At 58.0% G+C, this 13,462-nt stretch overlaps 1 protein-coding gene across 4 annotated transcripts in view; it reads right to left on the bottom strand.

Annotated features, from left to right (window-relative positions):
* The window catches only part of GGA1 (golgi associated, gamma adaptin ear containing, ARF binding protein 1), a 19,074-nt gene extending 7,129 nt beyond the window's left edge, over positions 1-11,945 (bottom strand). For 2 of the 4 annotated variants that reach the window (XM_006740950.3, XM_081822427.1), the window contains exons 1-10: positions 11,521-11,730; positions 7,685-7,769; positions 6,207-6,282; positions 5,190-5,288; positions 4,043-4,166; positions 3,519-3,619; positions 2,772-2,852; positions 1,595-1,735; positions 1,430-1,511; positions 207-314 (exon numbers count right to left, since the gene is read on the bottom strand). In XM_006740950.3, coding sequence (XP_006741013.1) covers positions 207-314; positions 1,430-1,511; positions 1,595-1,735; positions 2,772-2,852; positions 3,519-3,619; positions 4,043-4,166; positions 5,190-5,288; positions 6,207-6,282; positions 7,685-7,769; positions 11,521-11,563 — 940 coding nt within the window. In that variant the 5' untranslated portion in view covers positions 11,564-11,730. The other 2 variants (XM_031036298.2, XM_031036299.2) reach the window with 2 other exon arrangements.
* Between the last annotated feature and the right edge of the window lie 1,517 nt (positions 11,946-13,462).

Below are 13,462 nucleotides of genomic sequence, written 5' to 3'. Positions count from 1 at the left end.
TTCTTCTGCCCGTCCTTGCCAAACCCTGGCTCCCTCCCCTCCGCCCCAGCCGCAGCCCTGGCACACACTTTCCCTGCAGCTGTCTCCCTAGGGGCCTTCCCCGTCTTACAGGGGCAGGGTCACCCTGGCAGTCATAGCCCCCACCCCAGCCTCTGTGCTGCTCCAGCCCGCTAGGCCCTGCCCGGCCCCCTGCGCCACCTGCTCACCAGGGACGGAGCCAGCTCCAGCATCGCCATTGACCTCCTCGCCCCTCACCAGCTGTTTGTACAGGTTGATCACCTGGGTGAGGTTGTCGTTGGCCTGCAGGATCTCGGCTGGAACAGGCAGGAGGGGAGAGACTAGGCTGAAGGAAGGTGGGGGGCTCTGGCGGGGAGAGGAGCACCCTAAGCCCATCCCAACCCTCGTGTGAGGGGGTGGGGCTGGGGGCATCCCAACTGCTCTACTCACTCGGGCCCTCTGTCACCTCCCCTTGTCCCATGTCCCCACCGCCCTGACCACGGTGGCACGTTCTGGCCTCCAGGCCTCCGCACCGGCTGTCTGGATGCCCCCCGCATTTCTGTGTGGCTTCCTTCCTGCCTGCCTTCAGGTCTTCACCCTAAGTCCTCTCAGAAGGCCTTCGCTCACTGCACCACCTAGTCCCCTCCCTGATTGCTAGTCTCCGTGTCACTGATGCCCACCTGAGAAACTTAACTGCTCACGGCCTTGGTTTCTTGTCTGTCCCCTCTCCTTAGGCTGCACGCTCTGCTGAGGATATGGCTTTGGTCGATTTTAAGCACACCGTGTCCCCAGGGACTAGAATAGTGCCTGGCACAAACTAGGCCCTTACCAAGGTTATCCCCTCAGGGGCCAGGGCTGAGGGGTCTGGGAAGCAAGTCCCTTGGGCAGGGACCAGGTACTTGGCACGGGGGAAGCCCTCATTGAGCTTCCACTGAGTCAGAGGCTGAGATGGTAGCCGGACTGCTGCCCCAGAGACTGGCTGACACGGTGGCAGAGAATAGGACGAGAACCTGATACATGGCCCTGGCAGGAGTCACAAGGCCCAGCTCTGGAGCTGCTCAGGCCTGTGGGATTTGTCCTTAGTTTCTAGCCCTTACCAGGGAGGCAGTGTCTGGAGAGAGCCCCTGGCCTACCCTGGCTCTGCCACTGTTATGCTTGGTGACCTGGGCCAGTCCCTTCTCTCCGCTTCAGCCTGTTCAGCTCGGGGGCAGGACATGAAATGCCCGAGTAGGGACTTGGCCCTTGGGATCTCCTAACCACACCAGCCCCTGCTCTCTACCTCCTCCTGGATATGCACGAACCCAAAGTCGGTGCTGGGGAAGGGGGCCCCCTGGTGGCAGCTCCTGCCAACTGCAGATACTTACCAAGGGCTGGGAGGGGAGGGGGGAGGGGGAAGGAGGCGGAGAGACAGGACTGACTGCCAGGGGCTCACCTAAGGCCTCATCATTGTCCTCCGTGTCACTGGCCAGTCGGAAGAGCGTCGGCCGCATCCGCTCACAGCGCTGGTACAGCTCCTGGGGGCAGCAGGGTGGGGGGCAGGGGTCAGGCCGGCAGGGGCCAGAAGAGGGTGGGGGCTGGGCAGAGGAGGCAGGCACACCTTCATGAGGTCCTCGCTGCTGCGGGCTGAGGCTCCGCCCTGGCTGTGGCTCATCACCATCTCCGTCAGCAGCTTCACGTTGTTGTTCACCTCCTCGATGGCACTCACCCGCTTTGAGATCTTCTCCATCCGCTTCTGGTCCTAGGGAGGCAGCCGCCCAGGGGGAGCCCAGGTCACACCTGCTCTGAGCCAGGCACCGTCCACAGCACTCTATAGAGTTTCCACTGGCGTGGTGTGACCCTGCTACACGGGGCTCGTGCCCAGGACAGGGCATTCTAGTTCAAAAAGCCCTCTGCCAACCCCGTGCTCACTTCCTCTCCTCCTGCTGACGGTCCCTGGTCCCAGGCCTCTGCACGAGCCTGTCAGAACCTGCGGGGCCCTCCTCACACACAACCTCCAGGATGGCTCAGGAAGCTGGGCCAGGTGCTTCTGGAGGACGAGGGCCACAGACCTACACTTGTGGTTCTACATGACCCTTGCCCTCCTTGCGTTTGTCCCTTGAAAGGAGGTGCCTTGAGAGTGAAAGGGGGCCTTCGTGGTCACCCAGTACAACCAGAACTAGGACAGCGACCCTCCCATCCCACGCCCACTGTGCTTACTATGCGTGTTCCTCCCTCACGGGACAGAAGGTGGGTTTGTGCTGTGCCATCTGACAGTCACCCTCCTTGAGAGGGGCCACCCGGCCTTCCTCTGCACTGTCAGGGCACAGAGCTTGCCCTTGGAAGACAACCTGGGACTCCTGCCCTGCAGGTCTCCAGGAGACTGTAAGCTCTGATGGCCTGCCCTCACCGATACAAAAAGTTTCAGTGCACCCAAGGCATACGTATCCTTGCTTAGAAGTTAAACACGTATGCTTCTCTCTCTCGTGATAAACATATCTATAGAAGTACCCTAAACATAGCGAGGCGTCATTTATTTCTACCTCTCGTGGAAGAGGTCGTCAGCCTCACAGAAGTCCAACTACAGCAGGTTAGCTCGGCTGCTGGGAAAGTCTTCCCTCCACATGGGTCCTGGCTCTGCCCACTAAGGTCCCCCAGTCAGCTCTTTCTTGGCCGTGACAGCCCTTTACTTGGCCACTGCAGGGCTCCTCGTACGCGCACACACCACCCCCCACCTGGGGTGGCCCAGCTCAAATCCCCTCTCTGCCTCCTCCCCGAGCCGTGGGCTTGGCAGTCACCTCCTGCACCATCTCCTTGATGAGTTTGTTGGCTGCTCGGAGGTCCTCGGGGTGGGAGCTCTTCAGCAAGCGGGCCAGCATCTGCAGGGACAGAGGGGCAGGACTCTTGACACCGGTACTGGGTCTGGGGTCATATCCTGGCTCCCCGTTTCCTTGCTGTAGGACGTGGGGTACTTATTAAGCTGTCCGTGAAATGGTGAGCACCTACCGACACCTAATGGTGGGGGGGGGCACTGAAACACGGCACGTGAATGCTCCCCAAAGAAGTCTTTGATACACGGTACAAAATGTTCTGTTACTATCGCCAGAGAATCGTTCTGGAAGGATGTACCAGGAACTCAACAGTGCTTTCCCTCTGGGGCCGGGACTAGGTAGACACTTACTTTTTATCTTACCTCCTCTATAGTGTTTAATCTCTTGCCCACGAGCACATCTCCTTTTTTAACACAAAGTTAATACAATTACCATCGGAAGGATCAAAGACAAAAATACGCAAACTCCTGCTCAACCTATGAAATGCCCTCAAACGAATCCCAGGGACACACACATGCTTTCGTGTCTACTACAGGCAGGGGCTCTGGATGGGAAGTGCTCAGCACGCAGAAGTGCTTGATAAACTTTCCTGTCACCCACTTGTGCCCGCATGAGCCTCTGCTTCAGGGTAGGGCAGCCAGGGCCTGGAATTCAGACCAAGTGGGCCCTGAAGGTCCTCATGTACCCCCCTCCTACCCGTCCCTGGAGCCTCACCTTGGATTTCTCCTCATCTTCAAAGATCACATTCTTGGGTCGTGGAGGAGGAAGAGGAAAGGTAGCATCATCTGGAAGCTTGGGGTCGGACTTCACAATCCCTGGAGCAGACGGTGGTGGGAAGGCTGTCAACAGGGCCTAGGGCCAGGAGGTGGGATGGGAAAGGGAGGGCAGGCGAGGGTAGGATGGAGGGTGGAGGACAGTCTTTCTCCAGCATGCTGGCTCTGACTCTAGTGGGCCAGGGCTGGTTCCTGAACTACAACGTCGAATTGCGTGGAGGAGTTTAGGCACCCATATTTTGAGGCCACTCTGTGGGGGCCACTCCCTGAGAAGTTTGACCCAAACTCACTTTCTTTCCACCCAACCTAGCTTCAGAGCCATAAAAAGGCCCCATTAGCTATAGGTTCTTAAAAAGTTAAAGGGCAGCCCCATGATCTCACTGCCAGAAGCCGCCCCTGAAGCTGCTAGAAGCCCCAGCTCGGGGGGAGGAGGCGCTGCTCACACCCCACCCTCTAGCGCCTCACCCTGCTTCTTCAGCATCTGGTAGGCCTCTGCAATTTTCACCTCCTCGGGCAGGCCAACCGTCCAGCTGTAAAGGAGCTCCAAGATCTTGTTCTTCACCTTCTCCGATGTCCGTGAGCCCAGGTACTTGAGACCGAGGGGAGAGCAGGCCGTTGCCATCGTCCGGCCCCGCTCGCTGCAGCCCCAACCCCTGCCCCAAGCTGGCTGCCTCCCCAGGACTCCCCTGGAAACCTCAGCCTGCCGAGCGGTCTGGTCCCGGCTCTGCTGCCCCACCTGTTAAGCGGGATGACAGCAGCGGCATCATGGCGAGGATGAAGAGCTGACACAGGGAAGGCGTGGAGCCCAGCGCCTGCTCAGGGCCAGCTCATCTATGGCTTAACTCGGCGACCTCGGGAAGGAGGAGCCTCCTGGCCTGGGGCTGGCCAGGGCAGGGGTGGGCGTGGCACTGCTCGCCCGGGTCCCACTCACAGTCTCTTAGCAGCAAACTAGGCTGAGGGAACTGGCTCTCACACCAGTCGCCTCCCAGGAAGAGAATGGGGGGCCGGGGGGGACATTCAGCTGCTCTGGTTAAGAGAGCGGGGTATGAGCAAAGGAGGGGTGGGCTCTCATCCAAGGGGCCTCAAACAGCTGCATGCCCTATGGGGGGACTCCCCCAGGCCAATGCTGGGGCTTTGCCCATCAGCAGGCTCCGCCACTCAGATTTGGGGCCTCAGCATCCAAGGCCTCAAGGAGGCCACTCTTGTGAGATGGGGACAGGGAGACCCTCCACTAGAGCCCCGGGTGGGGCGCTGCAGCCAGGTCCTCGGGGAGAGAGCAGAGCCAGGGCGGCCGTGCTGGGTGCATGCCCTGTGGTCACTCCTCACTAAGCCTGAGCAGCCCCGTCCGTGGGCAGCTGCAGAGCCGCCAGCCACTGGGTGGCCTGGAAGCCCCCCTCCCGGACCCCCACTGCCCCGGAGTCCGCTGTTAAGGACGGTGAGAAAGGCTCTGTGTTTGTGCCAGTCAGACTTCTAACGGGGGGCTGAGCAGTAGACGCAGGAACCCCAGTGCGAGCTCTCGGGATGACAGCGGTCAGGCACCTCCCACAGGGGGTCGTCCTTCCCCAACCCCCCAGTGACAGCGCAGGCCTGAGCTGGGGCTGGGAGCACCCACCTTGGGAGACACGACCTTGATGAGCTCGTTGAGAAAGCGGAATTTGCCCACCTCGTCATGGAACCTTTTGCCGCAGCTCTTCATGCATGTTTCCAGCACCTGGGGGGGGACCCCAGGGAGAGGGTCAGAGGAGACAGCCTCCCCCCACACCTTGGCCAGGGCCCGGAAGCCCAGGGATGGGCATTCAGAGGGTGGGGGGAACGACTCCTGAGGACAAGAGGATTCTGAGGGTCAGAGTCCCCTGAGCCTGATCACCACCCCTGGGAGCCCCTCCCCAGCCTGGCCGCCTTTGAGCACCACAAAATCCTGATTTTTCTTTGATGGTTTTTTAAACTTCAACAGGTACCATCTACCTTGCCTTATCCTATACGTCCTATACTCATAGGACTGGCATGTATTTGAGAAAACCCCATCCCATCAAAACAAATACATAACTATGAAAAGAAGAACTGTTTACCACCCGAGGTCAGCCTTGTTCTGTAGTGGGTTGCTATGTGGCCCGTGCCTGGGGGGCACAGACAGTGCACCCCCTAGTATTCTGCTGACACAGCTTTGAAAGCTCTGGCCTGAGCCCGGCGTCAGCACTCGAACCCCCATGGGAAGGACGGCACCGTCCTGGGTCTGGAGACCACTGATGGGCTGAGCGGGCTCCACACTGCTCCTGGGAACTTTATAAACATGCAGATTCCTGGGAACAGATACTGAAGGAGCTCGGGTTCAGTGGAGCCCTCATTCAGTATGTGCCCGGCCTCCTGGAGATCTGACATGTGGCTGCAGCAGGGAACCCCTGGGCCAGATGGTCCTAGGGGGCTTCCTCCCCACAAGAGGCCTAACTGTGCAGGGGCTGGGGCAGGAGGCCGTGGGCCCCCAGGGCTGGCCCAGACTCCCGATCTAGGCCATTCTGGCCCCACTCCTTTGGCCTCTAAAGAAGAGCCTGATGGGACCCCCCCAAAAAACCTCCGTCTTGTGCCATCCACATGGTCGGGGGACAGACGGCACCCTCTCTCCGCTTCTCACCGTCAGGGCTTGGATCGCCTCCCACTCCTGTGGTGACTGGATCTTGTGAGCCAACAGCCGGGTGGCAAGTGGAGGCCTGGGTGAGAGGAATGGCACAGATCCCAAACAGCTGGAGCCTGAGGCACCCCAGGGGAGGACTGCCACAACACCCTGCTGGGACCGCAGCCCTTGGTTGCTTCAGTGGGGCAGATGCAAAGGCCCAGCTCCTTTTCTGATCGGATGGGGCCAGAGACTGAGGCCCGACAGGGCAGGGCCAGGCAAGGACTCGGAGCTGGGGACCTTCAAAAGGCATGAGCTCAGCCCCTCAGCCAGCTTTGCCGAGAACTGTGAGCTGGAGAGGGGACCACAGCCTTCAAGGGCCCGGTCTGGGAGTACACCATGACAATGGACCATGAAGGACAGGCAGACAGAGCTCCCTGGGAATTTGAGGGCGCCCAGGACATTTTGCTGGGAGAAAGCAAAGCAGCTTCACAGTAGAGGTGGTGAGCCCGTCTACTAGATCATAAAAGACCCGTCACCAGTGACCATGACACTGAACATGGACTGAGCGCTTAGAATGGACGAGGCTCCTCATGTGCCTTTTCCTGCCCAGCCTTCAGGGGGGCCCTCCAGAGTCGACAGTACTCTTGCCTCCACTTTACAAAGGAAATGGAGGCTTGCCCAGCTGACTCAGCTGACAGAGGGACGGGACTCGCACCCCAGCAGCTGGACTCCGGGTTGCGCACATCACACTGTATGCACGGCCTCCCAAAGCAGAGCGCCTGCAGAAGCCCCCTGGCTGTGCTCCCCAAACCTGAGCACCACCTGGGGAGCCTGCTAGCAAAGCCACCCCATGCTCCTTGCCACTCTAGTCCCTGCCTGCACCTAGGCCCCCCAAATGTGCATTTTTGACAAGCACTAATTCCAATGCAGGTGGTTCTCGCTCTTCTTTCAGCAAAGGGCCTGCTGGCCTCCTCCCAGCTGGGGAGCATGTCCCAACAAAGCACTGGCTGGGGCTCAGGCGGGCCTGGGCTTAATCAAGCCCAGGACTACCATTTTCTTTGTGGGGGACCCCTGAGTCCCCTGGGCCTCAGCTTCTTCACCTGTAAAATGGGTTCAGTGAGGCCCAGTTTACAGGGTGGCACACAGACAGTGCACCCCCTAGTATTCTGCTGACACAGCTTTGAAAGCTCTGGCCTGAGCCCGGCATCAGCACTCGAACCCCCATGGGAAGGACGGCACCGTCCTGGGTCTGGAGACCACTGATGGGCTGAGCGGGCTCCACACTGCTCCTGGGAACTTTATAAACATGCAGATTCCTGGGAGCAGATACTGAAGGAGTGATGGTAGCGGTGCCGTCGTTAGTTTGTGAGCACAATTAGGATGAAAACGGAGTCTCAACCCACTCACGTCTCCACCCGAGGCCAGGGGCTGGCGTGGGCACGGCAGGTGCACAGTGGATTCTGTTGAGTACGTGAGCAAAGGAGGAGACCACCTACCCCTCAAAGTCCTCGTTGAGCTGTTCGCAGAAGCCGTTGATGCTGGCCCAATTCAGCTCCTTGTTCAGGGGATTTGTGGCTCTGTCTGCAGGAGGAGAGAGGGCCAGCATGGTCTGGTGAAAGGGGTCCCTGCCTCTCCCACTCCCTACTCTAGCAGCAGGGTTGATCAGTAGGGGATAAGGGGTAGGACTGAGCATACAAAAAGACTCCCCTTGACTTCCTGCCCCGATAGCTTCAAGACCTGAGTGATGATCTTTCAGCTGCATCAACGGACAGATGAGCTCCTGGACACTGCCTCCGTTGCAGCCTCTCCCTGGATAGCCCTACTTGTAGCGATGGTGCTCAGGGGCTGTTCCCCCACTCCCTCGGGCTCCCATCTCCGCAGCTGCAAGCCTGTCTGCCTGCCTGACTGTACCTCCTCTGATTCTGCTTCTGAAAGTGTCCTCACAGTTCTCGTTTCAAAAGAAACCTCCGTTTCTTTTGTTCCTTACGCACTCAGATCCAGAGGTAAGAAAAAAAAAAAAAAGCCATAATTCTGCTCTTAAGGAGCCGTGTGGCTGGGAAGTGGGCCAAGGGAAGCTAGGTTCTCAATACAACGTGACAAAGGGAGGCGAAGGAGCCATGAGCAGGGGACTCAGCTGGGCCTGGGGCCAAGGAGGCTGCCCGGAAGAGGCAACACTCAAGCAGGAGTTAACCAGGCTGGGGATGGCATGAGGGCCGTGAATGAGGAGGAGAGATGTGGATCATTGAGCACAGGGCAGAGCATGAAGGACCTTAGTGAGGAGTGAGGCTCAGGTATCACCTCTTCCACGAAGTCTTCCCTAACCCTGGCTCCTGCCCAGGGTGGCATTGCTGGATCAGCTCTCTCCTGTGTGACCCCAGCTCTGACCTTCATCAGAGGGCCCAAGCCTGCTGTTGCACTGCATCCCAGCCTCTTGGGCACACACCGATTTCCCCTTGGCAAGCAAATGAATGAAGGAGGGCTCAGCTGTGGGCAGGTGGGCATAGGTTCTGGGGGAGTCTGAATCCAGGAATGGGTAGTGGCCAGGAAAGGGCACAGGTCTACAGGAGGGGGTGATAAACCAGGCCCGATGGTCACCTCCCTGACACCCAACGCTGGTTAAAAAATAATCAAGTAGCTCACGAAACTTCCCTGAACCTCTGTTTCCCCATTTGTGAAGTTGGAGTGAAATGTGGACTGATTTAGATGACAAAACACTTGACACAAGGCGGCGCCATGGCGACAACCAGAGCTGGATTTTCACCACCTTCCCAGAAGTCTCTCTAAGTTTCACTCTATTCTGGTCTGTTCTGCCCAAGCCTGACATTGGGCAGGGGGTGTGGAGGGAACATATCCCAGCAGGTGGGACAGAGAAGGATCTATGGACAGGAGGAGGCAAGGACCCAACACGTGGTGCCTGCCCACTTGGGTTCTATGCTGTGGTGGAAGGCCCAGAGCTCTGGGATCACAATGCCTGGCAGCCATTTATTCCATTCATATTTATCCAATAAATATTCTGAGTGCTGGGGCCACAGAGGGAACAAGACAAAATCCCTGCCCTCCCGGAGCTCACAGCTCAGCAAGAGAAACACCGACTACTCAGATAAACAAACAGAACACTGTATGCTGTTGTGAAGTGCCATAAAGAAAATTAAAGCAAGGAGAACGTACAGAAAGTGTTTTGATGGGGGGGCGGTGCTGCTGCTCTCTCTGGGAGAGCTCTCAGAGGAGGTGCAGCTGAGCAGAGATCTGAATGAAGCATTTTCTCTCTGGGTACAAATCTCTGTTCCAGGAGCCCTGCAGAGCCCTCTAGTCCCTCAGGGAAAGGAAGCCCCTGCTGACCGCCCAGGGACCCAGGAATAGCTGCCATCCCCCCCCAACCAAGGGAAAGTGTGGCCATCTACTCTGCCTTCTAGTCCCCCAATGTGGCCAGAGGCTGAGGAACACCAGTCTGGAGTTAGAAAGATAGAATGGGGCTGGGTCTTGCCCTCTCAATGACATCTGGCTGGGGGACCCTAAAACGGGAAGTCCCTTACAAGTATCAGACACATGAGTCTGAGTGAGGACAGAGAAGCTAGTTCTAGAAACTGCTCCTGAGTCAGAAGCCAGTGAGGAAGAAGCAGTGGCATCACGACATCAGCTTTCTCCCCTGCATCTGGCTCAGAGTGAGAGCCACTGGCTCCAAGGAGGGCTGACTAACCTCTCTGGCCTGGGCCCCCAACCCCCAGGCCTCTTACCTCTACCTGGGGGGAGCCCGTTCCCTGGCAGGAAGCAAGGGAGAACACCCAGGGAAGGCAAGAGGGAAGTCTTTCACAATAGGGCATGACTTTACCCTGTCACTCCACAGTGGTGACAACAGCATTGACCTACCAGAAGCTACTCTTTACCTCCAAACCACTGCCAAGGGAAGAGCTTATAATTTCAGTAAGGCACAAAGGGGAAGAAAAAGAGAAAACAATTGTAGCCTCAGTCTATTAGAGTCCAGCTTACTGCCAAACCCAGGTGTCCTGACTCCTGTTTCTCAGATCAGGCTCTGGACTCTCAGAAAATCCCCACCACTGCTAAACCTGTGAGTGTTTTGTATCACCTTCAGCTCAAGTCCCGAAGTTTGTCAGCTCCGTCAGCCAGGGCCCTGCCCATCCTCCCAAGCTGCTGCTGGGACCTGGACACTTGTGGCGTTCTGGAACAGTCTCAATGGCCACCTAGTGCTTCCTTTCCATGCTCTTCCCCTCCACTGGCTAGACTGACTCTGAAACATGCCTGGAAATGCTGTGGCTCTGGGACCAACCTCAGGGTTCAATTCTGCTCAAGACTGGCTCAAAAAGGGCTGGCCATGACCGAAAATCCCCCTGCACAGCTCCCTGGTGTGCCAGGGGCCAAGGAGCTGAGCTGAAGGTAGACCAAGGGCTCCCTGAGGCCCTGGCACCGACGTGGACCAAGGGGAGAAGAGACTTGGAAGGGAGTTGTCATTAGCCCAGGGAGAGTCCAGTGTGGGGGTTGTGAGAGTCAAGGATCTCCCCATCAGCAGTATGGGATAGGGAGGTCAGGTGGAGGGTGTGGGGACTCAGAAGCCTGAGCAGTAGGAACCAGTGCCTGGGGACACACAGAGAAAGGGGTTCAGGGGCCTTTGGAGGAAGGTCACCAAGGGCTGGGAAAGGAGTCTCGGGTGGAGGTACAGAATCTGAGAGGCTGAGCTGAGGGTAGTGATAGAGAACTTGACATTACTTCTGGAGTCTCAGATGGGACCCTCCCAAGCCGGTACGGTTTGAGGGTTTCTCACTGTGCGGCTTGGAGGATCTGATGGGCCAGTGAGTCCTCCCTTCCTGGGCGAGAAAACAAGCAAATCTGAGAGGAGCTGCAGGCTCAAGGAACGTATAGGAGGGAATCACTCCATGCAGGGCCAGAGAGTGGAGGATTTGGGGCCCACGGAGAGTAGGGTCCCTCCCTCTGGGGTCTGAGATGCAGCCCTAGGGCCGCCGGCTTGCCCCCTCCCGGGCCTAAGGGAATGACTTGGGGGGTCCGCTCCTCAGTGGAGAAGTCTGGGCCTCAGGGGCTTCGAGACTACTGTCTCCGTCCTGGGGGTTCTGGGCGCAGCTCACTCCTCCCCCAAGGATCGGATGGGCGGGCGGTGCCCGCTGCCACCGCGGGTCCGCGCTGCTGGTGGGCTCTTCCTTCACCCCAGGGTCGGAGGGACCGGCTCGGGGCGCCGCCTCTCCCGGGCCGGAGGCGGAGCGTGGGGAGGGGGCGCCGCGCACCCCGCCCCCGCCGGGAAGGGGCCCGCCTCGTGCCCCCGGTTCCGGTTCCGGTCCGGCCCGCGCCCCTCCCGGACACTCACTGATTCGCGCCTCCAGAGTCTCCGGCTCCATCGCGGGCTCCATCCGCCACGGGCCCCCAGCCTCGGCACCGCCCCCCGCCCCCCGCTGCTCTCGCGGGACCTCCTCGGCACCGCCCTCCGCCGTTTAAAGGGGCAACGTCCGCCCCGACGCGCGGGAGAGGCGCAAAGGAGCGCTCGGCACCATAGAGACGAGAACGAGCTCGCCTAGAGCGTCACCTGCTCGCCCAACTCTTCCCCGCCAGGTGGTGTCTCCGTCGCGGGCGGGACCCGGCGCCTGCCTTCTTGTCCACGGCGTTCAGGCAGGAGAGGAAGCGGAGGAACTGGGGGCCGAGAGCTGCACCATGGAAACCCCACGGGACGCTGTAACTCGTGCGTCACGAAGATGCCCGTGACCGCTTCCGGAAGAACGCTCCGCAACCATGTTTCTGAGGGACTCTGAGGTCACTTCCTGAACCCTGAGGCGGTACTTCCGCTTAGATGAGAAAGTGGGAGGGTCCCTTAAAAGGGCAATGACGTACGTTGGCCGCGGCGAAAATGACAAGTCAAAGTTTGTTGAGGGCTTACAGTGTTCAGTTGTTCTAAGCACTTTTTATGCATGAGTGTATTCACTCCCCACAACAAACCCATGAACCAGATAGTTTGTCTGAGGTCACACAAGGGGCAGAGCCTAAACTCTGTGCTTTCTCAGCGTTCGTTCTGCGATCTTTTAATAAACTCTGCGTTTGCTTTGCTCTGTGTTGGGCGCTGGAGGAGAACTGGAGGAGAAAGGCAAGGACGGATGTTTATTACAGTGTGGTAGGGGAAGCCTATGGGGGTAGTGGCAACTCAGGAGGATGCCCGACTCCAAACTGGAGTTGAGGGGTAAGGGGGATGAGGGAGGGGCTCTTGTCAGGGGAGGTTTCACAGAGGTGACATTTAGCTGAAAGACAGACGGATTTCTCCGGGTAAGCCTGGTGCGAAAAGATATTTCAGGTGGAGGAAACCAAACGTTTCAGGGCTCACAGGGTAGAAAGAGTATGATGCATTTAGAGAATTGAAAGCATATCAATAGGGCCCAAGAGGATGTTGGCCTGGAATTAGGCCAGGGCAAGATCATGCAGGTCTGTGTTTAGCTTTTTTTCTGTAAGCTATGATGGTGTCGTTAGAGTTTCATGGGTGGCGACAAAGTCAGGCTTTTGTTTTAGAGCGGTCCAGGCGGCAGTGGGGAGACGGTACTGGTGGGGGCTAGTCTGAAATCGGGGAGGGCAGAATGGATAGACTTCCTAGCCAAGGTGTCTTTTCTCCTGCTGTTTCTCCCTCCACCAAAGGTCTCCCTCCTCCGGCTTTCCCACCGGAGGGCCCCGGGATCGCCAGGTGACGTCACGCCCAAGGGGAGTGGGTCCCCGGCTCACCTGAGTCCGTTGCAGTCTATCGCCCCCTGGCGGCCCTCCGGGGAACCAGGCCATAGCGCCCTCTGGAGCCACCCAGGCCCAGGGAGGGTTAAAGCCGCAAAGACTACGAAATCTGGTGAAGCCGGTTCGGCTTGGTGAGCGCCTTGGTGAACGACCTCGAGTCACCTTGCAGAACCGCAGTGACCTCATCTGGGAGATGAAGGGGTTGTGCTGGGTCAGTTTTTCCCCTAAACTCACCATTCAGCCGACTGAGATGCTTTTCTAAAATTCTTCCCCGCAGGCCATTAAAATTATGCAGGAAAGTGATATGTATGTTTATTGCATTCCTCAATAAAAGCCGTAACGTAATGTGTACTTAGACCTCTTTCTGTTTCTTTTATTACTGAAATGATTTATCCCAGAAATAAAAGGCAACCATATTTACCACACTGATTTAGGGACTGTCAGGAATCACTTTTTAAAGAGAGCATAGATTTGACCTGGGTTCAAATTCTGACTTCACTGCTTTACAAGCTGTATGACCTTGGGCAAATCACTTAGCCTACCTAGAT

This window comes from Leptonychotes weddellii, chromosome 5, assembly GCF_054177405.1.
Source record: "Leptonychotes weddellii isolate Sample4059 chromosome 5, ASM5417740v2, whole genome shotgun sequence".
NCBI classification, from domain to species: Eukaryota; Metazoa; Chordata; class Mammalia; order Carnivora; family Phocidae; genus Leptonychotes; species Leptonychotes weddellii.
Note: the sequence above shows the minus strand (reverse complement) of the source record. Positions and strands in the feature narration are given on the sequence as shown.